The sequence below is a fragment of the Apus apus genome, chromosome 3 (genome assembly GCF_020740795.1).
Source record: "Apus apus isolate bApuApu2 chromosome 3, bApuApu2.pri.cur, whole genome shotgun sequence".
In the NCBI taxonomy this organism is placed as follows: domain Eukaryota; kingdom Metazoa; phylum Chordata; class Aves; order Apodiformes; family Apodidae; genus Apus; species Apus apus.
The window spans coordinates 50,599,120-50,626,866 of record NC_067284.1 but is presented as its reverse complement, the minus strand read 5'-3'; the positions used below and the strand labels follow the sequence as shown (position 1 = coordinate 50,626,866).

General features: G+C 41.1%; 1 protein-coding gene across 7 annotated transcripts in view; it reads right to left on the bottom strand.

The window, feature by feature from the left end:
* MACROD2 (mono-ADP ribosylhydrolase 2) overlaps positions 1–27,480 on the bottom strand; it is an 890,240-nt gene extending 862,760 nt beyond the window's left edge. For 4 of the 7 annotated variants that reach the window (XM_051613308.1, XM_051613312.1, XM_051613309.1 and 1 more), the window contains exons 1-3: positions 27,225–27,480; positions 22,710–22,826; positions 2,473–2,580 (exon numbers count right to left, since the gene is read on the bottom strand). In XM_051613308.1, the coding sequence (XP_051469268.1) occupies positions 2,473–2,580; positions 22,710–22,826; positions 27,225–27,270 (271 nt within the window). In that variant the 5' untranslated portion in view covers positions 27,271–27,480. The remainder of the gene's footprint in view (positions 1–2,472; positions 2,581–22,709; positions 22,827–27,224) is intronic. The other 3 variants (XM_051613305.1, XM_051613306.1, XM_051613307.1) reach the window with 1 other exon arrangement.
* Between the last annotated feature and the right edge of the window lie 267 nt (positions 27,481–27,747).

Sequence of the window (27,747 nt, the reverse complement as noted above, 5' to 3'; positions counted from 1 at the left end):
CTAATACTGTGACTACTTTTTGCCTTATCATTTTGAGGCTTAATTTAAATTGCAGAAGCAAAAATAATGGAGTTCTTTGCAAAAGTGCTGCCGAACCCAGAAGTGTGTTTTCAGATAACATCCAAGAGACACTACAATTTCACTTAAACATTGTTTAAAAAAAAAAAAACTCAGTGCAGCAACTGGATTTTTTACCTAAATAACATGGCTCTTGAACTCAAACATCCTCTTTTTCATTTAGCTTTCCAGCTATCCTCCACAACAACTTTAGAAGGTTTAACTTAAAAAAAAAACAATAAAAAACCTGAAACCATGAGCAAACCAAAGGCTTACACTTACATTTTAATTATTGCATTGCCACATAAAGAATATTTGATTTTTCAAGGTAACAACAGGCTACTATTTTAATATAAGCATATTAAAAATTTGTAATCGTTAATGTACTGTACAGACTTCAGGCACTATTAAAAAATGCAGAAAAAGGGCTAGAACAATCTCAAAAACCTACCCATACCAATGCCTTGGCTCCTGCTATTTATCAGCCCTGTACCGTGGAGTATCACTGTCCCTTCCAATAAGCACAGTTTTGCCAAAGTCTAATCTGAATCTCTCATTATGCCCAAATCAAACTTCTCTTTAACTCACAGAAGACATCAGAAGCAACAACTTTCTTCTTGCCAGTCACATTCTACATAGTTGAAGAGTCTTATGACCCCCTTTAGGTCTTTTCAACCCAGCTTTACTGTGTGGTTTTGAGTGATCTTAAATAACTTCCTCAAAATTACATATGAATGAATATATTTTGATTTTAATTGGGGTCTATATTTCATTTGTATTCAGATGTGTCCCTTACCAGGATGGAAAACAAGTTTACAGGTAGATAATGTCACTGGCAGCCTGGGATGTAGCCTTATATGCAGGACATATAAAGGGGTTTTCTCCCTCTCTTTTTAAATCAAGAAAAGCAAAGCATTCCCATTCTGAAGCTAATCTGCAACCAGCTCTAGCCTGTAATTCAAGGGAGGCCCAGGAACAAAGAATCTAAATATAAACTGAGAGAAGCATGCTAATATTGATTTACTGTAGAGTAATAAAGTAAGGAACTCAGTGAGAGCACCATTGTAAATGTCATCTTGAAAGAATTGGGGGGAGGGGGCAGAAATTAAAGGACTAAAGCTTCAGAGGCTTTGCCAACACTGTGAAGGGGGAATCCTGTTACTACAGGGATGCTACTGTATTGTTTGTCTTCAACTTGGAAAGGCTTTTGTGCATCAATTAACTAGAAGATAATTTAAGAATTTTTGCATGGAAATACCATCCTCATTACTTAATGGAGTGCATAACTGCACTTCCAGATAACTAAGAACTCTACCTCTACTCCACAAAACCCAGCAGGGCATCTACTGTCAAGAGGGGAGTTAGGCAGAGAGAAACAACATCAAACAATCCAAGAGAGTTGCTTAACAGCTTCCACACTGTACAAGCAAACCTTTCTCCACTCTTTACAGAGATGAGCCAGTCTCCACACAGATTTTTACTGTAGGAAGCAAACACAGTTTTGGCCAATACAACCTTGGGAATGGCTGCATTTCATTCCACCTCAGAGAAGACACTACAGTATGTTTCCTCCAATCAATGAATACCATCAAAAATTAGGTAATGAAAATTAATCATACTCCTAAAAACGAAGGACAGTATCAGCCAAATACTAAGGGGAAAAAAATTCCACTCTCAAGACACACAAACCATATTCTCTTGGGGGTCAGGAGTGCAGGCAAGATTTGGCTGGGACGTGTGTGTGGGGGTAAACTTCCTTATAGTCTCGCCCAACCAGCCAAATTACCTTATTATAATTTAATGAACAAAGAAATTAATTACATGGGTATTTCCCCTCCCTGCTTTTGTCACAAGAAGATGCTACACACAGTTCTTCACCTCAGCTGCATACAAGCAGACATGGTCGCTAAGTGAGGAGAGGTAACTAAAATACTTAGAACCCTGCAGGTCATGACCAAAAATTGTAAAGATACAATCTCCCTAGAAGAAAACAAATATTCAACCCACATACAATACAAATTCAGTTTTCCCATCACCTTATTGTTAAGATTTTCACATTACCTAGTCCACAAATGGCTTCATTTCTAAAAACAAACTGGAATGTACTGTAGGAGCTTACTATCAAAGTTCAGTCTTCTACAGTATGAAGTGTGAAGTCTCAGCTACTCGAGTTAAGTCAAAAGATGGATATAAGAGCACTATTTTTTTTCTTGGTGACCATGCTAATAAAGTTTCACAGTAATCCCTGCCACACGATGAACAGATGCAATATAGAAACATATGGGAAATAGTATGTAGTTTCCAACAGACTTCCAGAGGACACACCAATTTTATGCAACTTTGCAAAATTCAAACTTTCCATGTGGCACTGTAAAGAACATGAGATGTAACAATGTAAAACAGGTAACCACCTACCAGCATTAACAATGGCATCCACCTCGAGCAGGGTGATATCACCTCTATACAGAGAGACTTTCTCGCTCAGATTTTTCTTCCCCTGCAGATCTTCTTTAGCGTTTTCACCTACAAAACAAGAAAGCAGTAAAACCGGATTACAAACACGGGGCCGAGATGACTCCTTAAATCCCAGGGCAGGTACCCGCCGTTCCACTTGCTCTGTTGCTGTCAGACTGCTGCATTTTTCAGTTTCACCTCGAGAGGGCACCGGTAACCCACAAAGATCACAGCGTTCACCTGAAAATCACACCACTTGCTTTTTGTTTTCAAATACAACTCTTTATGAAGCACCGGTTCCTTGCCTACTTACCATTAGATTTAAAACAAATATGTAAATATGCACTTTTTTTGAGCTAGAACCATCACATAATTTTCTTTGGTAACTGCAGCAGCATAAATTACAAAAAAGAAAAGTTAGTTAAAATAATCCTCCTACTGAAGCAGTACTTCCATCCGACCCAGAATTATTCTGAATGCCTACAACAACACATAAGCACATCAACTGCCAACAGCCCCAAAATTCACGACTAGCCCTGGCAGCTGGTAGTAGAGAGAAGAAAAGTGAACAAAAACACCAGCAAATTTGAACTTGGCGCACTGCCACCTTAAACTGTTCAACTAGAAGGGAAATAAAGCCACAACATACATCAGCTTTCAAAAAATTTGCTACCTTAACAGTGTTATAATAGTCTCTATTCTGGTAAGCTCTTAATTTTTGTATCACCAATTCACTTCATTTGCATCATAATCAATCTACATAACAGCTCATTTACCTCTAACACTTCTACATAGACATACTGGCCAAAAGCTTAACATAGTCTTACATTGTTAGGCATCTACATCATTAGCAAATAACTAAACAGAGAAGGAAAGATTGCCTAATTGGTGTGTTTTGCTTTTTTTAATTAATTCTGACACAAGCCAAGTCTTGAGAGGTTTGAGTTCTTATATTGGCCAGAAATTGAACTGAATTGCTAAAGTGACAACTTAACTGGAAAATAGTTATCAATATTCAAAACAAATGAAATTTATTTAAATGTAAAAAGACATCACAGATCCAAAGTTGGCCCTTTAGATTTTACATCAACCTCAATTTTAATCAATTTCCACCAATCCAAATTTACCTACTCAAATTTGTCAGTATTACAAGCAACCATAAGTAGAAATAAGACATTTATATCAGATCTTGCTCTTCTAACTTCAGCATAAATCGCTTGTATCAGAAATAGTTTAATCTCAACCACTCCAAAATAACTTGCCTCACTCAATGCTACTTTAGATCAGCTGTCACCTGTCTAATGCAAAACCCATGCCACCTCCAGCTAAAGAGATGTTGCCACTATGTTGTGCATTAGCATAAAGGTAGTCTTGTATTCAAGTGTGTGTATTTCAGGAGTTTAATTTCTGTGCTTGGCTCCTAAAGCAACTATTCCATTGCCACCAGATCACCCTCAGTGTCTTAACCAAAGTGAAGAGTGTTTCAGTGGAAAGGTATCAAGTGTTTATTATCATAATAAGAAATTTTTATCACTCCAACCTAAATGTTATAGTATTGAACCATTTTCCCCACAGAAGGTAACCATTGCAGTTAGCTGTTGAGTTGCATTAACATAAAAATCAGCCTCTATGCCCAATTTACAGAGTCTGATTTATTATCTGCTTTCACATTAACTGCATTCTGCCAGCAAGTAGGAGAATTTTTTCCCCATCCCTCCCCAGTGAGCACCCTGCTGGAGCCCTGCCAAATTTAAAATGTACACTGTCATCCTCCGCCTTCTGCTCGAGTTAGTGCAATACTAGTTAACATCAAATCTAACACTTTGAATTCTCCGAACTAAAACAATTTAAACAGAAATTACAGTTTAGGTATTACAGTATTTGTGTCAATATGATATGAACTCACAGAAACAATCCACCAGGAACAAAACAGTTACCACACAATTAAAGAAAAAAAAAAAAAGCTAATTCTCATTATCCCCGATTTCTGAGTTAGAGGGAAAATAAAGATGTCCCATAGTCAATTCACCAGCAAGGTCACCTAACATTGCTCACACTGGCACCGCCTCCCTACTTTCTGTCTTCCACAGCCTTCACAAGTTTGCCTCTAGTTCTCCCTCTTTGCAAATACTCAATAGATTTGAGAGTGGTTTTCCTGAGACTTCTTCCCCACGGAAATGCATTAAAGAAAAAAAATTACCAAAAAACCCCAACAATACTTCGGTATTATCTACCACATCCTCTTCATTAAGTCCCTTTCCTGCCCCACAGTTCTTGGAAGAGCCCTGATGACCGCATCTTTAATACAGTTCAGCAGCACAACCATGTGCTGCCTTGTACATCTTTGATAGATTACCCTAATTTCTGTCTGTAAAAATCTGATTTAACAGAGGATTTGAGCTCACGCTTGCTTTGCTGCATTCTGGTTGTTACAGAAGGATGTTCAACATTATAGAAATCATGGAGACCCAAGTCTTTTTCACAAAGACAGTCAACAAGCCCACTGATATGCTGCTGGTTCCAAAAGTAATCCCAATACCATCCAAATTGATACAGGAGGAGAGAGGCCTGTTTTTCTTTTGCCATCTGTCAGATCCCTGGGGCTGGCAGACAACGTTTTCTAACAAAGTCAAAACAGATATCTGATTTGGGATATTTTCTTCTCCTGTAGCTGATTTAGTCATCCTGGCAAGGACAGTGAAGTCATTCCTGGCCATTACATTTGCTTCCCACCTTTGTCTCCCATCTTTTCCTTCACAAAACACATGTCTGTCTGCTTGTCAGATTAAAAGAAAAAAAAACAACAACCCACCCTGCACAATCTGCACTCATTCAGTTCAAAGCCTCTTCGCAAAGTAACTAAGAACTTCAGAATTGTAAGTGCAGTAAGTCCTCAAAGTACACCAAGTCCTCAAATATACCCAAGAAACTGAAATGCTGTAGGTATTATCCTGTAATCCATGGTAGCTGAACTAAGTGAGGACAAACTAGCAATTCCAAGACGTTGCTTATTTTGCAAAGGACATACCACCATGAGAATGTACTAGCGCATTAATAAAAATCCTGGCAGTGACAGATTTACCTTGCACTTGTAGCGCAATGAGATTATTCCTTGCTCTTATTAATGAAACAGCTTTACATACATCCTCAACAAATAAATCCTCTGAAGTGGTTGCTACATAACCTACTACTCAGCACAAGACACAAAGCAGGAGTTGAGTCACAGAATCACTTAGGTTGGAAAAGACCTTTAAGATCATTGAGTCCAGCCACTAATCCTGCTCTACCAAGTCCAGCACTAAGCCATATCCCCAAGCACCACATCTAGATGACTTCTAAACGTATCTAGGGATGGTGACTCAACCACCTCCCTGGGCAGCCTGTTCCAATGTCTGGCAACCCTTTCAGTGACAAAGTTCTTGCTAATGTCAAGTCCAAACCTCCCCTGGTGCAGCTTGAGGCCATTCCATCTTGTTCTATCACCAGCTACTTGTGAAAAGAGACCAGCGCCTCTTTACAACATCCTTTCAGGTAGTTGTAGAGGATGATAAGGTCTTCCCTCAGCTTCCTTTTCTTCATACTAAATAGCCCCAGTTCCCTCAGCTGCTCCTCATAAGACTTGTTTCTCAAGGCCTTTCACCAGCTTTGGTGGTGCCCTTCTTGGACATGTTCCAGCACCTCAACGTCTTTCTTGTTTTGAGGTGCCCAAAACTGGACACAGTATTAGAGGTGTAGCCTCGCCTATGCTGAATACAAAGGGACGATGACCTCCCTCATCCTGCTGGTCACACTATTTCAAATACAGGCCAGGATGCCAGTGACCTTCTTGGCCACCTGAGCACTGTTTGATCCTATCCAGACACTTGTCCATCAGAACCCCCAGGTCCATTTCTGCTGGACAGCTTTCCAGCCACTCTTCCCCAAGCCTGTAGGATTGCATGGGGTTGTTGTGGCCCAAGTGCAGGACTCAGCACTTGGCCTTGCTGAAGCTCATATAACTGACCTTGGCCCACTGATCTAGTCTGTACAAGTCTCTCTGTAGAGCCTCCCTGCCCTCAGCCAGATCAACATTTCCTCCCAACATTTGCAAACTTACTGAGGGTGCGTTCTATCTCCTCATCGAGCTCACTGATAAAGATGTTAAAAAGAAGTGATCCCAACAATGAACCCTGAGGAACCCAACTTATGACCGGCCACCAGCTGGATGTAACTCCATTCACCACCACTCTCTGTGCCCGGCCATCCAGCCAGTGTTTTACCCAGCAGAGCACACACCTGTCCAAGCCACGAGCAGCCAGTTTTTTCATGAGAATGCTGTGGGAGACAGTGTCAAAGGCTTTACAGAAGCCAAGGCAGACAACATCCACAGCCTTTCCCTTATCAACCAGGCAGGTCATCTTGTCATAGAAAGAGATCAGGTTCAAACAGGACTTGCCTTTCAAAAACCCATGCTGACTGGACCTGGCTTTCTCTTAGGCCCAAGTTTTTAGAGATAAGAAAGCCTACTTGCCAAGATAATAGAACTTTTGAATTTGTCCCCACATTCGTTGTCCAGAATGTCCCTTGAAGGCAGAACAGCTGGAAAGCCAGGAAAATTCAGATATACTCCAGTCCTACAAAAAAAACTAAACAAAAAACTCCAAAAACCAAACAAACCCCAAAACACACTACCTCAAAACAAAAGTCCGTCTCACTTATAGATGGAGCCACCACAGACATGAAAATATTTTGTTTGGTCTGTGACTGTGAATATAAGTAGCTTTCAGGACAAGCAAGCAGAATAGAAGACTGATCTTTCTGAAGTATCTCCAGAGGAATCCAAACACAGCTATACAAAAATTCAAGAGGCATTAGAAGATATTTAAGATCATCCAGCCGCACAACAAAGAACGCTGAGGAAGGAAGGCTCGCTCCTCCCTGCTGGAATAAAGGCTCCTCCCTGCTGGAAGAACTGCCCTCATCTCCTTCATTGCCATAGCTCTCCTGACTCACAAGAAAAACCAAATGCACACAAAGCAGCCTCAATGCCTTCAGATCACCAGTTTTCATCAAGCCAGGATTAGTAAAATGCTAAAACAGCTGTCAAAATAGGACCATGCCAGGCTTAAGTATGAGCAATAGCTTCTGCTATTTGGGGGGTATTATGCTTGTACACCCCCAGGGAGACCATTTCTTGGGCTTTTGTTCCCTCTGGAGCAGGACTTCACCCCTACCTCTAGCCCATGTCCATCGCCACTGAAAAAGTAAAAATAAAGGCTTTTAGTGGCAGACCCTCATAAAAAGAGAGAAACCCCCGCAAAGTAGAGATGATCAACACTTGTTCAGCCATCTTTATTCTCTCCCAACTCTCCCACAGAGAATTTTTATTATTAGTTTTTCTTCCTTAAGTCATATTTGTGCAAAGTTATGTACATTGTGTGAACTATGAGGTTTATGAATGGACTCAAACGGCATTTTAAGCACGTTAATATTTCACATATTTCATAACAATTATGTGTGCATGACAAAAGCATATAAAGATAAATTAATTAACTGGTACATAGAAAACTATTAAAGAGGAGGACAAATGAAATATTCGCAAAGTTTTCAAATGCCTTTCTAAATTTCACTCCCGTCACACAATAGAAACTACCATAAAGTGACAGCAGACATAACTACAGACTTTTCAAGTCTATTCATTTGAAATAAATTAAATATACAAAGTGAGGCATTGATGTGTAAAGCAACTTCACTAGCATGCAAAAAAATCTGCATATTCACAAGCAGGTGAAGACCTAAAGGAACCCTAAGGAAACACCTAACATGAAAGTAGTTCATAAGACTTAGCTTTGAATTTTTTCCCTAGTGGGTACTCAGCCTCTCTGCCAGTTTTCTGATCTCAATAATTCTCAGACTTTCTTCCTCTGCCTAACTAGCCTTAATTCAGAACTTACCCATCCCTTCTCTGAGGCGATTTTGACAGGAAAAAAAAAAAAAAAAAAATCAAGAAGCATCATCTGCTAGGGAAACATAGCAAAATACTGAAAAAAATCAAACACATAACTGAAGCATAAATAGACAGGTTGCTTTGGATTATTTTATTTAAACTTTAGTATTGTAAACAAGCTTACTGTAGCTCCTATCAGAAAGCAAAGTCAATGGCCACTAAATCATCTATGTAAACACAGGCACAAAGGATGGAGTTGATCCTGTTTCATCCTTCCCAAAATCTGTTTTGTTTTGGCTGTTTAAGACACAAAACAGCAGAGACACCAAAAATGTTCTACATCCTCGTCTTCCCCCACACCTTGCCTCAGGAACATACTGAAGTTGAATATCTTCAACATAAACCAGCTGAAAATGTTTGTCCCCCCCCACCATTTTTCTCTACAGATCCACCATGTTCCATCCCCATCTACCCAACTCAACCTCAGCTTTTTCTCCTAGGTTACATCCTTTGGGCCTTTAATCAAGCTCCAAGTGTCTCTCAGCTCCTTCTAGGCAATTTTTTCTTGAAGCATGATGAAGTTCATCAGCTGACATCTTAACACCAAGCACAACGAATAGGCAGTCCTGTCCCTCCGGCTTTACTTACAGGTCTTTCTAGCTCAAGTTAAAGGAAAAGTACCCTTAGACCTTATATGCAGAAAATCGCATCAGATTTAGTGAACAAACATTGGACTTGGACAGAAAATGCAAAGTTCATCAGAACTAAGGGGAAAAAGTAATTTCAGAACAGCTCACTAGAGGGAGTCCCCATAAAAGGCATGAATGTGCTTGGCTGGTGCGATAAAAAAGGATGGCACATTCATTTTTAACTTAATTGTATCATCAACTTTGAAACTCAGTCACTGCTAAAATACCCAGGTTTTAAAAGCCTAGTATAAAGTACCTTAATTTTTGAAGCAGGTCTCAAGACATCCAATTACAGAAATCCCTACAGCAATACCAAAGAGCTTGCAAGCAAAGACAGGAGAAAAACCTACAGCTGGAAGAGATTCTGTTAAAGGCATTTTTTAATTTTAAAACTATTTGATAATGAAAGAGTAGAGCACGCACACAAAATATTAAAAAAAGTTATTAAAAGCCCATAGTATAAAGCAATACCTATGACAAAGAAAACGGCTCTTGGCACTCCATGAGCAAAAGCAGATAAGGGGGGGAAATCAAAGAACCTGTGAAAAGGATTTATAGCAGCTACACCCACAGGCTTGTGGAATTAAAATGAAATTCTGTTTAACAAGTCAGGCAACTTAACGTTTTTTCTCCTCTAGTTCATAAAAACAAGAGTAACAGACTGAACTGCAAGAAACAAAGCTGAAAACGGGAGAGTTTCACCATGTACAGTCAGCTTTAGAATTCACAGCTGAAGGAAGCAAATTAATTCCAAGTTAAAAATAAATAATAAGTCTGCCTGTTATCTCATCCCTGCTACAACAGCTACTAGTAGAAATATGTATTCCCACAAGGAAGGCTTCTCCAACAGTAGTCTACAACATGATCTGGAAACAGCACTGTGAAAAAAACCTGAGCAAGGGACAAGAGTCCAAACATCAACCCTAGACAAGAGCCAGCTCTTCCACTCCTAGGAGAATCCTCAGCAAAGGCTGGACTGGGACATTGCTCCACTTCTCTTGGGCTGCTAAAAAAACACCCAAAGGAGCTGAGTGAGCTTTAAGAGTGCATCTGACCACAGAGAGAGAAAGGTACAGCAGCTATTTGGCTAAACACTCTGTGTGCTCTTCCCTTTAGTGCTTTTTTTTTTTTTTTACTGCTTTGTTTTTACAAGTGTCCTGTGCAGATTAAAAATTACAAATTATTAGCAATTACTAACCTCACATTTAACAAAGCTTTCCATTCCATTTGTTTCTGCATAAGCTTGTAGAGCATTACAGAAGACAGATTTTAAGATTACGTGCCTGCTCCTACTCCTACTAACCATGGATGGTTATACAGGAAAGGCAATTGCTTATCTAAATCAAGATAAGCATTATTTCCATATGTTCCATCACCAGGGGGGAAGCATTCACAGATGCACTCTAGTACTTCAGATTTGTAGTACACATTTGTTCTATCACTTTTTGGACTTAAGCGAGATCCAAACCTGAGCACAAGGACGAAACATCTGTTGCAGACTAATCACTTTCTACCTAGCCAAAAATGCAGCACATCATGCAAGTCAAAAGCTCTTGATGATGAACACCACCACCTTCTCCCTGGCGGCACACTCTGCCAATATGCTCCGTTTCAGCTAATTACAAAGTGGCATAATTGGATTAGCCAAGGACTATAGCCAAGCATGAAGCTTATGAGGCATACAGACACCACAAATCACAGAACAGATGAGGTCTGATGGGACCTCTAGAGATCATTAAGCCCAGCCTCCCACTCAAAGCAGGGTCATGTACAGTAAGTTGCCCAAAACCCTTTCCCAGTTGAATTTTTTAGCATCTCCAGAGACTCCACCACCTCTCTGAGCAACCTGTTCCAGTACTCAGACACTCTCACAGTACGTATGTGCTTTCTTAGGCGCAGAAAGAATTTCCTCTTTCAATTTGCACCCATTGCTTCTTGTACTGCCACTGTGTATGACTGAGAAGAGTCTGGAGCTATCTTCTTCACAGTCTCCATCATTTATTTATAAACATTGATGAGATCCCATCTGGGGCATTTTGTCTTCAGGCTAAACCCCAGCTCTCTCAGGCTCTCCTTGCAGGAGAGATGCTCCAGCCCCTTAATCATCTTTGTGGCTCATCTGATGCATCCACTTCCCATTTTTGCACCCCTCAAAAATTTGATGAGGTTGCACTCTGCCTCATTTTCAAGGTTAGGAGGTCATGGTACCTCCCATTCAAGGTTTTTCAGAAGGTATATCTCCATTTGGACATGGACTTGATGCCTCCTGGTTAACTGAGGAGCCTACCTCCAACAAACCACACCATAACCAAGTCCAAAAGTGCTACAATACTCCCTTCTAAAGCTGCCACGAAAAGCCGAGAACTAACTCACCTGGACCCAGTTGAATGTAGTGATATGGTTATCAGCAGCCCACAAACAAGGCTGTAAATACAAGCCTCTACCTATCAGTCACATGATTGAATTAGAGCCATCAAACACAGTTACACATTGAAGAGTGGTGCACCATGAAAATTTATTTTAGAAATTGCTAGTCAACCCTAGCTATCCACACAAGGCTCATGCAAAATGCAGTTATTCTTGTGTCCAGAGGTCTTGCATAGTCCTTACAGTGTTACGTTCTAACCTTTTCCTCTATCCCACACAACTCTCTATGTCCCCTAAGAACGAAACAGAGAGACAAAAAAAATCTATTTAAGTCCAGGAGAAGAGGAAGGAGAGAGAATGGAGGAAGCATGTCCTTTTTCTGAAGTTTTTGTAAAGCAATGGAAGACTTGGTATGGAGTGAAAAAGTACCCATGACCAAAGTTTGAGAAAGCACTACTAACAAACAAGGAGAACAAGAAAAGGAATACATTTTCGATTCTTATTTGTGATGCAGCCAGGTCTGCAGGGACACGCAATTGTCGATTCATAAATCAAAGTCTTCTCACTTCAATGGCATACACAGTGACAGCAAAGACACAACGTAAGTAAGCTGAAGCCTCAGCGTATTTGTGTGTTTACTTGGATATTCAGCATCCAGCTGCTATGCTTGCTTCTGTTGGTTTGAGATTTCACGATTTAGGGTCCACAGGAACTGCTGCTGGTTTAGCTAGGACCCAGAAGGAGCTGTGCTTTGTATATTTAAAGAAACTCAGTCACTGTCTTCTTTGGTTTAGAGGCTTTATTGTGGTTTTTATGTTTGTTTGTTTTGGGGTTTTTTTTTATGTGAACCTTCAGAGGCATTTGAGACTTTGTGACTATACACTGGAAGAAAAATGCCCTCAGACAGCATATTTGCTAAGTTCCTGGCAAAGCCCGATTATGAGTACCTCAATTTGAGGGATAACAAGAATTTCAGTACACAGATCCTTCTTCCAGAACAGTAGTGTGCCTTGTAGAGAAATACATTAAATGGTCAACTAAGGTCTCATTGAGGCAAGAACTACACTGTGTCATCTCTGATTCACTTCCTACTTTCTAACTTTCCTCTACTACAGAGAGCTTTTCATTAAGAATGGAAGTTCAAAAATTGGGAGGAAAAGCAAACTTCACTCTTTTAGACCACTGTTCATCGCATCACACATCATCCAAAACCTAGACTATCAGCAGCACAGTATTCCTTCACTCAGCTTTAGAAACTGGCTGGAAAATGAATGCCTTTTCATAAGCAACCAGGAATCAGTTCTTCAGCAGTACCTGCTTATTCACTAAGAAGTGAAAACCCATTTTTAACAGGAGTGCATAGCACAGAGCATCAAGCAGAATTAACTAAGTTTACAGTGAGAAACCACAAATTCATTAACTTTCATTCATTAGCTTACTAAGAAGTCAGACAGTTTTTACTCTACATTCTCTGCTTTTTTTAATTCCCTACACCATTGCTAAGCAACAGCTTCTCTAGTTGAGCATTAGAGTCTTTCGTAGTACTTGCTGTGCAGCTTGGAAACAACAAGTTACTACCAGCAAGCTATGAAGCTTCTGCAAAATTGTCAGCAAATATTACATGGCATTGTCATGCAAGAACCTCTCTGCACAATATATAGTGACAACTGCTTACAGATGGGAGCAGGAACTTCAGTTTTCGAGTACCAGGGGACAGGTAGGTAAGTTTTATGCAAGCACAAAAGATAATGCTTTCAACAATATGACATTAGGCATGGTGGGTAGTGCTTACCTTCCAGCATTTCCCCTTTCCTATTTCCCAAGATACCACATATAATTTGCTACCCTAAGAAACCAGAGGGCTTCAATCCAAACAGCAAGGTAAGAAAAACCTTCAGTATTTGAAGAGGACTCCACCAAGACCCTCTAGCATTTTCAGTCATACTTGCATACTTGAAGGACTTGAAAAACAAAATAATACAAACTCACAAGCCGTTAAGAGACTCGCTAGGAGACTGAGCCCTATCCTCTTCCACATGTCTACCTGGAAAAACATACACCAAACCTCAAAGCCTTTCTTCAGTCAATATAAGGCACACATTGGTGTGCATCACCTATTCTGTCTAGGTTTAGTTATTTGTGATACACATACAAAAAGTCTCCTCCAAGACTTCCAGGAGCAATGCAAAAAGGGGAAAAATGGAACTCTACTTCTCTAAATATAACTGATCCATCCCTTCAGTGACAGTTACATGAAGCCTGGGGGTTGCTTTCAGTTGATGTAGATTCATTAAGTATTCCCATGAAAGGATAGCACTGGTGTGTTTGCATGGGAGGAGTGTCTTTTTTAAAGATTACCTTACTCATACAGAAACTATGACATTAAGCATACAGGATTAAATCCAATGCAGGCTGAACTTTGACTACAAGTCATATTTGTGCAGTAAATTAAAAACATGTAACTTTTACACCTTTACAGACTATCCATCAGTACCAAAGAGACAATAAAAAAGGCCCGTATTTGCATAAACAAGCTCTGTGAAAAAGCAAAGGGAAGGATAAGATAGTTAATGTTTTAAAAGAAGACAGCTGTGCAACCAGTTCTACACTTTCTTCATATCTGCATTACAGATGGAATGAGTCTTCTGGACAGGATCCTCTTGGTAAACTATGAAGCAGTCTCCTCTAACTCAGTGTTTGATCATGAACACCTAGAGATGCTATTAGGGAAAAGGTGCATATAGATCACTACTTCCACTTTCAGAAATAAACTTATTGGCTATAACAGCACAACGCTTAAGAGTTGCGGTACGTGCATTCTAGAGCATCCCATCCACAAAATAAAACATCTGGAAACTTTGGTAAAGGTGCTTGTGACACACACTTCTGCAAACATGCCAAGCCAACATGTAACAGCTGCAAGTCTCAGTACCTGTTCTGTGTATAAATATTATGCTTCCCTCTCCTCCCTATTTAAAGAAATGTCTCTTCATTAAATGGAGCCACACAAAAAAAGGTAACTTCCACAGTTTTTAAAGCTGTGCCAAATATAACTTTACATTTATGCAGAACCTCCTACAGGGCTGAGGAATTCTATGTCAGCTGGAGTTTTCAGCTGCACATCAGCTAGGTGCCCTCTCACAGAGAGAGCCACATCACATGGGAAGAACTACAACAACTTATTCAGACATTAGTTGATTTGTTAGAAACATTTCTATGTGTTGATCAGTCAGGCTCTCATGAAATGAAATAGGAAGCCAAGCTTCTCTGGTTTCCAGTGATTGGGTTTTTAACACATGTATAATCAACTATTTAACTGTGCACGAAGCAAATGCAGCTATGCATGAAAGCTGGTTAATATGAACCAGAGATCTCAATGAGCTTAAACTGCATCAGTGATCCCCCTATCTTATCAAGTGAGTTAAACCAGTACCCTCAGGTAGTGGTGAACTTTCAGACTTAATGCAAGTCTCCCACATCCAGCAAGCAGCAGTTGATAGGCCTACCCTGTATGATCACTAATTAATATTAGCCCCAGACAGCAAATCCTAGTTCAATCAATAGCTCAGCACATTTAGAAATACCTGTCACATCTAAACTACAAGCCACACTAGTCACTTACTTGTTTTATCAAAAGAGGCTCCCAGTCTTCTGCAGGAAGACATCAGCTTTTTCCTTCTGCACTTGAAGATATCCAAAAGTTAAGTAGCCAGTCAAAAGGGCAACATGTCTATAATAGTAAGCTGTGACAAGGGTACAACTTAACAGCTTGATCTTGGCCTCAATCTAATCACAGACGCATGGTTTCTAGTCAGGCTGGCACACTGGCTCACATCTGTCTGCAAAAGACTGTGAGGACATATGCTACAATCCATCATAAATTATAGATTATGGCTTTAGCCAAGGTACCACAGTGAACAAAACTAGACGACTTAAACTGTCTTTGTAGAGCAAGAAATTGATTTGGGGATTTGATCTTGCAATCCTCTATGCTCAAAAGGAGCTCCCCAAGCTCAAAAGGACCACAACCTTTATACACAAAGAAGTGGAATGGGGAAGAAAAAAAAATAAAGGAGCAAAGGCAGACATGTACATAAAGACAAACTACTGGAAACCAAGACGTAGGCTATTACTTTTCCCTATATACATTAAGCTATCCCACTCAAATAGCTGCCATTTTTCTTCTTTCACTTAGTAGTCTTGCATACGAGACAAGTCAGCCATTAAAAAAACCCAAGCTAGACCTTGAGAAACCCTACACTTTCTCAGCAATTTCTGAGGAACAGCACATACTGACTGACAACACATCATCACGTGCTAAAGCCATCCTTCCTCACACTCTGAATGAGCCTGCCAGCTGACAGCACACTGCATCATCTGGACTTTCTAACTCTGGTTAGGACTTCCTTAGGGACCTTTGTACAACACTTCAGTGCAGAGCCATGTTCAGTAGCTACACAAAATAAAAAAACGGATTGTTTCTCATTTTGCATAGGACAGAAGCTCAGAAGTTTTAAATCTGGTCCAGACCTGTGGCACCAGCACTCACAACATTAGAAATACTCTTTCTGGAAATAAGTGCTTAACTTCCCCTTGCATCTCCACTTATTATTACCCTCTAAAACATGTTGAGAGCTTGTGGAGCTTCTATAAGGATACTTATTTTGAGATTTATTGTTGACAGCAGGATCCTTTCCTTTGCTTAAGTCTTGCCCCTCAAGGAGCTGGCTGCCACTGTAGATAAGAGGGTTCTCAGCTGCATGCAAAAGGGCCACAAAATGATAACTCTATCAAGGACCTCTATAAGCTTAACATTGTGAAAATTAACGTCTTAAAAAAACATGAAACAGCAGCTTAAAAAGAAGTCATCATCTTAATTACATCAAAGACAAGTGATTTACTTTCTTAGAGAAAGGATTAGCCACAGTGGATTATGTGTTCTTAAACTGTGTAAACAGAGCTGGTTTTTTTACATTTTAATAATAGCCTCTCACACTTACTGAAAGCCAGGTTTTTCTTTCCCCCCCACAGTACTTTATAGAAAACTAACACAAGCACCATTTCTCTGACAGTTAATCCATCCTATAAAGGTTATATGTATGCAGCTCACCAGGGAATTACAAGGTCAATCAAATACATATTGGTTCTTTTGTTTACTGTAGTTTTTTGCCCCGCCATATTAAACACACTTCTGTATTGACTTATATCAAGGATATTACTAACTAGGTACAAATACTTTCCTTCAAAAACAAACCACCACACACCCCGCAGGTTACTTTTAAGTTTACACTCTAGTAAGTTTGCACCTGAAGAGTTTTTCCCATTTCTGTGCTGTGCAAAGGTATATTTGGAAAAGCATATGAAGTGTATGTTTAGGAAGACAGAAATGTGTGTGGGGTCAGTAGATCCCATGGTCAGATTTGCAACATTCTGCAGCTTTGCATCTGTTCAGGACAGATCCCCAGAGGGCTGCCAACAACCTGCGAGAAGCAGAACACACAGAGCTCCAGTTACTCCCTATTGCTCTGGCTGCCTTCGATATCTTTTGTAGCCAAACATAAGCCTCCTCAGCCTTAAAGTCACTCTGCACTATGCCACAGGACAGACTCCTGGACACCTTTAGAACAGACTAGTAAGTTGCAAACATGGTTTGCTCTTGTTACCAATCTAGTTCCTTTGCTGCTTCCTCAATACATGCATAAAATGGACAGACAACAGAAATGGGAAAACAGGTTTATAGCTATTTCCACAAAAAACACAGAATTACCTAAGTATTCAAAATACTTCTTAACTATGATCTCCACATAATTCACGGAAGCCACAGACGTCCGTTTTTTTGTGGAGCTCCCCCAGCTATTACACAAAGCTATTAATAAGCAGTGATCTCCACATGAATTTACATGACATAACTTTCTAACCTTAAACACAAAACTCTTCAAAAGACCTTGCGTGGCATGCCAATATATTGAAAGTGAGGACAAAACCAACTACAGCATTTAAGAGAAGCTGGATCTCACATTCAAGGCCACAACTAAAAGCAGGAGACCGTGAACCAGGGCATGCAAGTTACTGCAGTTTTCTGCATGAACTCAGCAGAAAAAAACCCTGCTGAACTGTCACCAAACAAAAGAGTTGCAGTAGCAAAACCACCATTTTCTTTGACTGACAGATAATAAGCATCATACTGAGCTAAGATGTCTCGATTTACTTTCACCTTTGTCACTCAGCTAGAAATCTGTTTTTTATTAAAGTCACCATAAGGAAAAAAAATAATGCAAGCTGATGGAGGTTTTTTGGTGAGGGAACGGTCTTGAAGTGTACTAGTTTCACAAAGCTGCTTCAAGGCTAACTCCTTGATTGCTGGGCAACTTGCGACAATCTTGATGTTCTAGTAGAACATTATTTCTTCTTCTGTATAACTCCCTGGAAATAACGAGCTGTTTAGAGAGATGCTATTTCTCACTTGTAGACATCTGGCTGCAGCTTAAGTAATGGCACTACTTTCCAAAGGCTGTTTGATGAGAACCACCTTGAATCCTGGTTCCTCCAGGAAAGATCACATGGTATCAAACAGGGACACACAGAAATGGCCTGAAGAACCCAGTATTACCTGTGGTTAGTTAACCATCTCAAGAAAGGCTGGTCAATGGAGCTCCACACTTTCTCTTTCCAGCATGAAGCATTTTGAGTGGGTCATCTAGACGCTTCATCTTTATTATCTTGTGTCAATTCACTGTGAATACTTAGAAAGCTACAGATTTGTAGTACAGAGGCACTTTTTAAAATCTAAATCTCACTATTATACATAAACCCCTCAGTGTTAAAGTGTATTAATTTGAATACAGTTTGAACCATATTATTTTCTAAAAATACAGCAGATTAAGAAAATCCAAAGGCTGGCAAAACATCTAAACATAGAGACTTGCTTAAAAAAACAAAGCAAGCCTGCAGACATTTCATGTCCCTTCATCTTAAAAATAAAAAACAGTTACCGTGTCCATCCATTGTGACTTCATCCAAAAGTGGTTCTTACCATTAGAAAAGATCTTTAAACCATCACCTGAATTTGCTATTTTCTTGGCACCACTGCTATACCAATGAATCCCAGAGCCTCTGAAAGTAAGCAGGATTGTCAGCTGCCTTGAGTTTACTACCTACCTAATTCATTCCATTTTCTGAATTATCCCATTAATGCAACAAAACACTTTTCTATCTGTGACACACAAAACGCTGTGACAACAGAATTCCCAAGACCCTCATTTTTCAAAAAGCTTTCAAGAAAGTTTTCTGAAGTCATCTCTCACATTCCCACTGAAGAGTAAATATGTCTTTGGGAATAACTATGTACCCAAGAAAAAGCTAGTATACATATTTAACCTCAAAAAACTCTCTTAATTATTAATCTACACAGTGGCATTTTTTTCCACCAAGCATCACAAAACATAAGTATGGCTGTACATGATGAGTGTCTAGCTTAAAGTGGTATATATTAAATAGCACTTAAATAAAGATACACAAACTCCAGAGGAAAAAAAAAAAGTCCATTATTTGCACGCTGGCAGGGGGGAAAGCTGCTTTGAAGTACATAACAGAAGATACAAGATGTATCTATCTTTGGTATGTTTGAGGGATAGGAAATGGGAAGAACAATGACTTACTATACATATGTGCTATGCAGCCCTGCATAACAAGATTATTCTTCATTTCCGAAGTGGACAGCTCCAATTTCCTTAATAAATGTGGTAAAAACAAAGGAAGCTTTTATATTTACACAACTACTTCAAGAACTAGAACTTGTTTCCACTCCTACCATCTGCTCCAGTATTGAAGAGGACCAATTGTCAGTAACAGCAGTGCAAGGAAAAAGAACTGATATTTGCTTTCTGAGGTCCACTTGAACAGCCTGGCAAGATGCATACCAAAACCCAGGGATGTTTACAACATAATCCTTCTGGAAATGAACATGCCCACATCAGGTGGCTTCCCACAGTTTGAGTGGCAGGCCCTAGGCGTAGTCCCTGCAACCCACATTGCTCTCACACAGGCACAAAAAAAAAAAAAAAAAAAAAAAAAAAACTAAACAAAAAAAAACACACACACAAAAAAACCCACACATTAACTTAAAACCTGCAAAAATCCTAGGTTTTTGTTTTAGTCACAGAAAAGCAAAACAAAGGCAAAAACAATACACAGCTGCTTTCAACTTCCAAATATTTTCAAACACCTTTGCTGTTATAAAAAAAGACAATGCCCTTGCCAGCTGCCCTTCAGAATTCCCTAAGTTCACTCCTCAGAAGCCACTACATTACACTTCCCTCTGTTATACAGCCTTCCAGCTTTGCCAAAACTTACCTTAACATCAGCTTAGTCCAAGCTTTAATAGTTTTCTTCAGAATTCAGTTCTGAACACCATTTCATACCAAAGCGAAGAAAAGAAACACTGTCCTCCACAAGCTAAGGTACATTGCTCAAGCTCATCAATGAAGAGCATGCAGAGGTATCACAGTGGTCAGACTGGTTCCTTCCCAACATTAAGCTTTTGGGTCATTTCAGTTCCCACTATTTGGTACAGACTTTTCAATAACCTTCTGCTAAATTTCCATATAACAAAAATGTGTGCCTAACTGGAATCTCCTAACACCCTCCAGTGAGTCATTCACATTTAAAAATGAGTACCATAAAGCTTTTGTATTGTTCATGCAATTTTTCCTAACAGTCAGTACAAAAATATGTGCAGTACTAAACACCCTTAATCTTCAGTTGAGTATCTACGGGGACTGTTGCCAGCCCAGATGTTGCCCCTTCTACAGCTTCTTACTGCAGTGGCTGATTGATTGCACCTGCTTCACTTTATTTGTTCTTGGTTCTCTTCTTGATTTCTCCTCATCACTCTTCCTGAACAGCCACTCCACACTTTGCTAATCAATCTGTCATTTTTTCACTGTATACACTGATGGAAGTAAATGGTAAAGAACTTTTTCCACATTTCCCATCAATTGCTGTTCTGGTTTGTCAGGCCTACAGAGTATTTTTTTTATTTATCTCCCCCCTCTAGACCTCTTTAGCTTGTCACTGCAAGAAGCAGCTTTTCACTTGAAAAGATTATCAGAACTTGGGTATGACACTGTCAAGTCATCACCAACTTCATCATACCTGGGGCTCAACCTGCTCTCTCAAGAATCTCATTTAGGTTGTACCAGTTGCCCTCAGTATGTCCCAGTTCTCATCAGCAAGAAGATTTAAATCCTTATTTTTTCAGTATTTCCGGTTAAAAAGACACCTCTTACACTTTCAGAGCAGGGTCAACATTTAAAGGAAATAAAGCTTCAGATGCAGTAACACCCACATTTTTATATATATTTAATTGCACTGATCACTTAAAGTGCAGAGGCATTTCAGCATCCTAACCCTCTAGTTCACTATTCCACATGGTTTATTTACAACAAGCACATCAAAGAAAACAAGTGACTATGGATATTTTCTCCTGAATGTACAGTCTAACAAAAGCCTCAAGTAGCACAGAAGAAAGTGTGTTTCAGCACAACTTTTGCCTTCCAGCATTTTTTGCAGTGTACTGGGTACTAACAAAAAGAATGCAAGAGCAACAACAAGAAAAGAAATCCACCACTACTACAATACCCACATATTAGACACCAACATTTTGCTTATGGGAAGTGTAACAGCAATCCCAGTGTAAATCCACACCCTGTCATGTTCAGCAGCCCAAGTAACACAAGATCTGGGAATTTTTAGCATGTTATACAGAACTTGAGAGTAGTCACAATAAAAACATAGTTTGGGCTAGAACAGATAGAGAGCCTACACATGATACACTGCATATCCCTATGAATTGAAGGCCTTCAAAATGAACTTTGGAGAAGTGAGGTAATTTTTTATTTTTTGCAGCCTTTGTTTTCTAGATGAACAAGCTTCTTTATGTTGTAAGATATAGAAGACCTACTTTAACAGGAGAAAGAGGTCTACAGATACAGTTGCAATACAACTACTCAACAGCACTGAAGACCTCAGCAATCTGACATATTTTCACTTCAAAAGTCATTAAAGATCCTCTTAGGAGTAGACAATAGCATTAGTTGTTTATTACAATAGCATCTGCAAATATGTCATCTCCTCCAGATTGTGCTAAAAAAAGGTGTTACAGCTTTTCCATTTTATTAAAAACAGGTGATTAGCTCCAGGCCTCTTTTCACCTGGAGAATTATCATAAAGACCATGTTCACCCGCAGCCACAAGACTACCCTACACACCTGTTCACATGGGAGGGCCAGTATTTGCCCTTAATGACAATAAAAGGGTCAGAAAACTAATCCTCTATCTACAGCAGCAGAAAACATTTGAGGTCTCCTATTTCAAGCCCCCTCAAAAAAAGGCAAACAAAAAAACTCAACAAAAATCCAAAAAATAATACCCTTCAGCCAAGTACGATAACAAGACCAAAAAAAAAAAAAAAAGAGGACAAAACCAGCTCGAAAAAAGTCCCTCACTACACACACACACTTTCGTGGCTGAAAGAGAACTAGACAGAGAATGAGGCACTGTTAAAGAATTAGTGTCAGAATTCAATTACTTGATTACAGAATACAGAGTTCAGTGAAAGTGAACCAGATTCTTATTTTTGGTCAGCCTTCACTGCAAGTACTTGCACAATTTTACTGGTGATAACTGTGGTAACACTACACATTCTAAGAGAAGCGGGGTTAATCCAGGTCAGGCTGATGTTCCTTAGCCCAAGAGAGTAGGTAGGACCATGAGTACGAACTGCTGTTCTCAAGAGAAACTCCAAATCCAATCTTCACCCACTTCTGGATTTTTACGAAAAGAACACAACTAGCACACTCCCCCTCTGCTTTTCAGGCACCTGCAAGCACACTGTTTTGTTCAGAGTCCCTGTACTCACTAAGTTTCAAAGACAAAGTTCATTAGACATGGCCAACTGTTGGAGTATCTGGAAATTAAGACAACTGCTATTTTACACACTTAAGGGTATCAGTATTATTAGGACTCTGCCACAGAATTTGAGGACTCCAACAAGGCTTTAAGAAATTTTGTTGGGGTTTTTCCCTCCCTTCCCACAAAGTACTCGTCCCCATGTCAGGCTGCCACTGCCAGTAACAACACTGATTCTAAGTCTCTTCCCTCCTAGAAATAACTTCAGACAGAGGAAGCAGAACGGTTCATTTAAAAATATTTCTTACCATCATTTTCACTTTTATTTTTTAAGTCTTCCATCCATGTCGGAATAGTTTTCAATGCAACATATTCCCTTGAGTACTCTTTGCGCCTTTCTTCCAAGGTCATCTTCAGCAAGCGCTCTGTTTGGGGCAGAGAGGAATACAAAAAAGTTTTACAGGCCTTCATATATTCTTGCACATTGACCAAGTAGTGACCAATCAGTGTTCCCTCCTACAATTAGGTCCCATTTGAGGGAACCAAGCACAGGTGATTCAGTAAGTTACAAGTAACAGCAGCTGAACACTATGCATCTAAACAACTGAATGCACCTATTTCTGGATATCCCAGTTCAGCAAGAAAACCCTCTTCACCACTCTCAATTATCCAGACTTGCTCCCCACATCACTACTATGCCTCTTCTTCCTGACACTTTAATTCAAGGGTAACTAACAGCAAGTTTATTAAGGAATTGTTGTTTTATAGAACTTTTTCAGGTATTGAAGTCTACTCCTTAGCTTCTGTATTTGTAAACCAGAACTTTAAAAAAAAAAAGTTAGGAAGATCCATTTTGAAACATTTTTACTGAAACAAGTTTACAGATGCCAGCAAGCAAAGGCAGGGAGCATGGCACAAAATTAACAGAGCACCACTACATTACAAAAGAAATTAGAGCTAAAGCAAACGTTATGTCACTTTCTAGATGGCTGGAATGATAAGAAAGGCATTTTTGTTTGGTTGGCTTTTTTGTGCTGCAAACAATGTCATTTTCAGCATGAGAAAACTGCTGTCATTTGCTTCCAGTGGTATTTAATCCCACTGTGGACCAAAAAACAGTAGCTGTATAAAACACTAAGGTATCTGTTAGATACCCGAGAGCAATTAATACAAGAATGTAAGTTTGACAGACTTGGGTTGAACATAATGCCAAGTGCCAGGAAAGCCCCCTGCCCTCCACTGGTTAAACACATTTCTAAAAAGCAGAGCAGGAGCAGCATGAACTGCATCTGCTGGATTTAAAGTGCTACAAAAGAGAACTTGAGTCTAAAGTGAGCAGCATGGGTTAAGCTTTAGAGCTTCTTATTCTACCGAGCGTTAATATGACACAGTTGGTTACCACGCTAAAACACATATGGATGGTTGTTTTCTCCTGAGCAAGTCATCACATCTTTTTTTCAGGCATCCAGTGAAAAGTAAAGCCTGAAAGACTGTACAATTATGACGGCTACTGCCAACTTCACTCTTCTTCAGATCTTGCTATAAATGGATTAAGTTCTAAGATACAAAAAAAACCCATCCCAATGACCCAACACTGCAGATAAAACCAACACTTCAGCAAGACCTTAGACCAATTTTTTGCAGCTACATACTTCTCCCTCCCCAGCTCATCAACACTTAGTACAACACAAGTTGCAGAGCTTTTCCCCTTCCAAAAGGAAGGGAAAAAAAAACAAAAAACACCAGAACAATAGAGTATATCAGGACTTTAACACACTAATCAAGTTTCTGGGCCTGTTTTTACCAGTGACACTGTCCTACTACTACCATACTAATGGTTCTTGACATATGAATCAGTAAAAAATGCTCTTTGATTATTCAAGGGTTTTTAAGGGTATAGGAGAGGGCTAGACCCATATTATTCGCCCTTAGCATAAAGGACTAAACAGACAAACATCTTTTCACAGGAAGCTGAAAGGAGCAGTGAGCAAGTTGAACATGGGAACGGCTTCTCAGATCAAACCTTGAAAAAAAGAAAAGATAGAAAATAACTTTCAATGGCTTTGCATTTCTTTGTTTAGTTGCAAAACAAAGTTTCTTCATTATGCAGGCTGCAATCAGCACAGTCCAATAATCAAAGGCAGGTCTTGAGCACACATTTCTCTCCCATTTTTAGGCTTGGGCATCTTAATATATATTTACAAATGCAAAAGTAAAACTAATGTGATTAGGATCACCACTATGCACAACAGATATGCACTTAATCTTCAAGCATACAAAACACAAAGTATTTAACATGCACATCAGAAGTACTACAGAAGGGCAAAGCTGAGAGGTTGTGTGTTTGTGCATGTCAGGTTTGAGGGATTGACAAGCAGGGTAAATTTGACTGCCTTGACTGCTGAAGGGGTTACAGAGCCACTTCTGTACCTTCAAAACACATTCCTCTCTACAGAAAGCTTCTATTAGAACTTTGCTCTCACGAGTCAGCAGTAAGATTGGAAACCAAGTTTTAATTACACACAAACCTCCTGGAAGACACTTCCAACAGCCTCAGCTGCAAGTAGTTTTCAGCTTGTAGCCTTACAAAGTGGCTTCAAAAGTTTGCAGGCAGACCAGTCCTGTGCCCTAAGACTCTGAAATCCACTCCAGTCCTATTCCTACTCTGTTTCATCAGTCCTCAAGAAAGATCCACCCTGGGAGAACATGGACCAACCCTTAATTACCAAGAAGGTAATTAAGAGAAGCAAGTGTATTATCAGTGGGTTTGAATTTAATATTTAGCAGTCAGTGCCTTTTCTTTTTAGAAAGGAAGTTTTTCAGAATATAAAAGGCAGAGAACAATGGCACTCAGATCTCAATGGGAAGAGTAGAACCAGTGAGCACAGCCAGCTTTACAGGGGGTCAGAAGCACCTGCAAAAGGCAAAGGCACACCTAACAAGAGATTTTATTTTAAAATTATAATCTGGGTAGTGAGAACAGAAGTTTCTGTAGTTTTCCTCTCTAGTAAAGGAGGTACTTGGCAAGAACAGTCACAGAGGGCTACAAGCTAAAGAGGAATGACAACAAATACCAAAGTTTTTTCTGCCCTCCTCACTCAAAATACCCAGGGCCAGAATCATCAGCAAGGCTCTGAGAAACAGTTACTGGAGCAGAAGACTGGCAAATGCTGTTCATTCTCACTAAGCAAAGGGACACAGAGTTCTGGCCAGCTAGCACTCACAAACATGCTTCCCCAGACAGAAAAATCTCACTAGCAGTCATGAGCTCTGATTTGCATCCAGTAACATCCCCATACTGACAGAGACCACCAGCCTCACAGGTGGCTAAGACAACCAATGCCAACAGCTCACATTTCCAGCTTACCCTCCAGCCCCTCCACATCCAGAGTTCAAGTTCAAATGCCAGGCTATGAATTCACAGAGACAGCGGAAGAGCTGGAACAGACATGTAGGAGTAATGGGAACGCTCACCAGAGCCTACCAGAACCCCTTCCCCATCTGCCCCCTGCGCAAAACCACCATTTTTTGAACGTAAAAAGAGACAAGACAGTTATAGCTGATCACACGCAAGCAATGCCTGAAAAGATTTAGCTCTATATTCTCTGTTGAAAACAAAGTTAGATGTCTGATAAAAATTTTCTGCCTCATCTCAACTACTGAAACGTGCTCTGTGAGGCAGTTATGACAGAAAGAAGCAAACAAGAAAACTCACTTCCTTTGAGAAGAGTTTGACAGGAGCAGCTAACCTACAAAAAGATAAATATATTTGCGTTTCAAGAATTCTTCCTCAGAAACGTGCACTTGATTTCTGCCACAGACAAAAAGGATGAATCCTGTCCTTCAAATTAGTCTTCTGCCTTCTTGGCTTGAAACACAATCATAGCTATGATGGAAGACAAGAAACAAAACATGACCCACTGATGTGTTTTTGTTTTTCTTCCTCTCCTCCTTGTATATTTCTAGAGTATTTGTGAACACAGCAGGCAAGAAGCTTTCCTCCTAGCCAATGTAAATATTATACTTCCACTGCATCAGTTTCTCTTAACGTTTACGTTGCTCTCCACAGTAATCAATAAAAAGTATCGAAATGGCAAGGTCTGCATAAAATGCTTGTCCCACGGTTTTCATGCTCTGGAGTCTGACAGGGGGGGTTTTATAAACTGAAACTACACCGGTGGGGACCCTTAAAAAAATAATAAGGCGTAAATATTTATTATGGGGCAGGGGGGTGTTTGAGAGCCCACAGACCCCAAACATTTCACCCTGGGTGATCCACCCTAGCAGCTAAACTCAGGTGCATGACGCCAATAGTGCCACTAAACCATAGATTTCCTGGAAAACATACGCATTGAAAATAAGAAAACGCAGTTTGTAAGTGCATGCGCTTAACTTTTCGGCCTGAAACACTTCCACAAGGTGACTCGGGGGCGGGCAGCCCTCAGGAGAGGGGCTGTTCCCTCCCCCGCCCCGCCCCGCTCCCCTCAGCCCCGGGGCCCGTCTCCTCACGAAGTTCACCGGCGATAAGCGGAGTGGGGGGGGCAGACACCCCCAGTTCCGCACGCCCGGCGCGTCCCCCCCCCCACCCCCTCCGCGGCAGCCGCACCGGGGGGTGTTTCAGGTGGGAGAGCCGGGGGGGCAGGAGCGGAGCGCGGGGCGCACCCCCCGCCCGCCCCTTCAGCCCCGGGAAGTGCTACCGGGCACCCCCGGGCGGGCGCCGGCTCCGAGGGGACGGGGCTCCCCCTCTAGCCCCCTTCGTGGGTCGGCGCGAGGTAGAACCGTGAGGGGGCGGCCCGGGCCCGGTGCCGGGAGGGCGTTAATACCTTTCTCCTCCCGCCAGAGCTTTTTCCGCTTATTGCCGGGGTACATGGTGGTGTGGCTGGCGGCGCCTCTGAGCTGCAGGTTCCCCAGGCTCACGAGGGGGTGGGTCAGACGCCGCGCCAGAGCCAGAGCCAGAGCCGACCGCTACCGACGCCTCTGCGCCGCGCTCCGCCGCCGCTCCCCGCTCCGTGCCCGCCGCCCGGCTCCACACGGCGCCCGTCAGATGGGGCACGCCTCGCTCCAACCCGACACCCCCGCAGCGCCCGCCCCACTCCCCGCCGCCCGTTGGCTCCGGCAGACGCCGCTCAGCAGCCCCCTCCTCCGCCCGCCGCCGCCGCCGCCGGACCGGGCCCGCGAACGCACCGGCCGGGAGGAGCCTGAGCGGCAGAGGCGAGCGGCGGCGCTGAGTTCTGCGTGTGTGTGGCGGGAGGAACGGGGGGAGGGGGGGGGGGAACGCGGGCAGGGGCGGGGGGTGCTTGGGTGCGACAGCGGCCGCTCCGCCCGGCGCCGCCGGCAGCGCCCGGT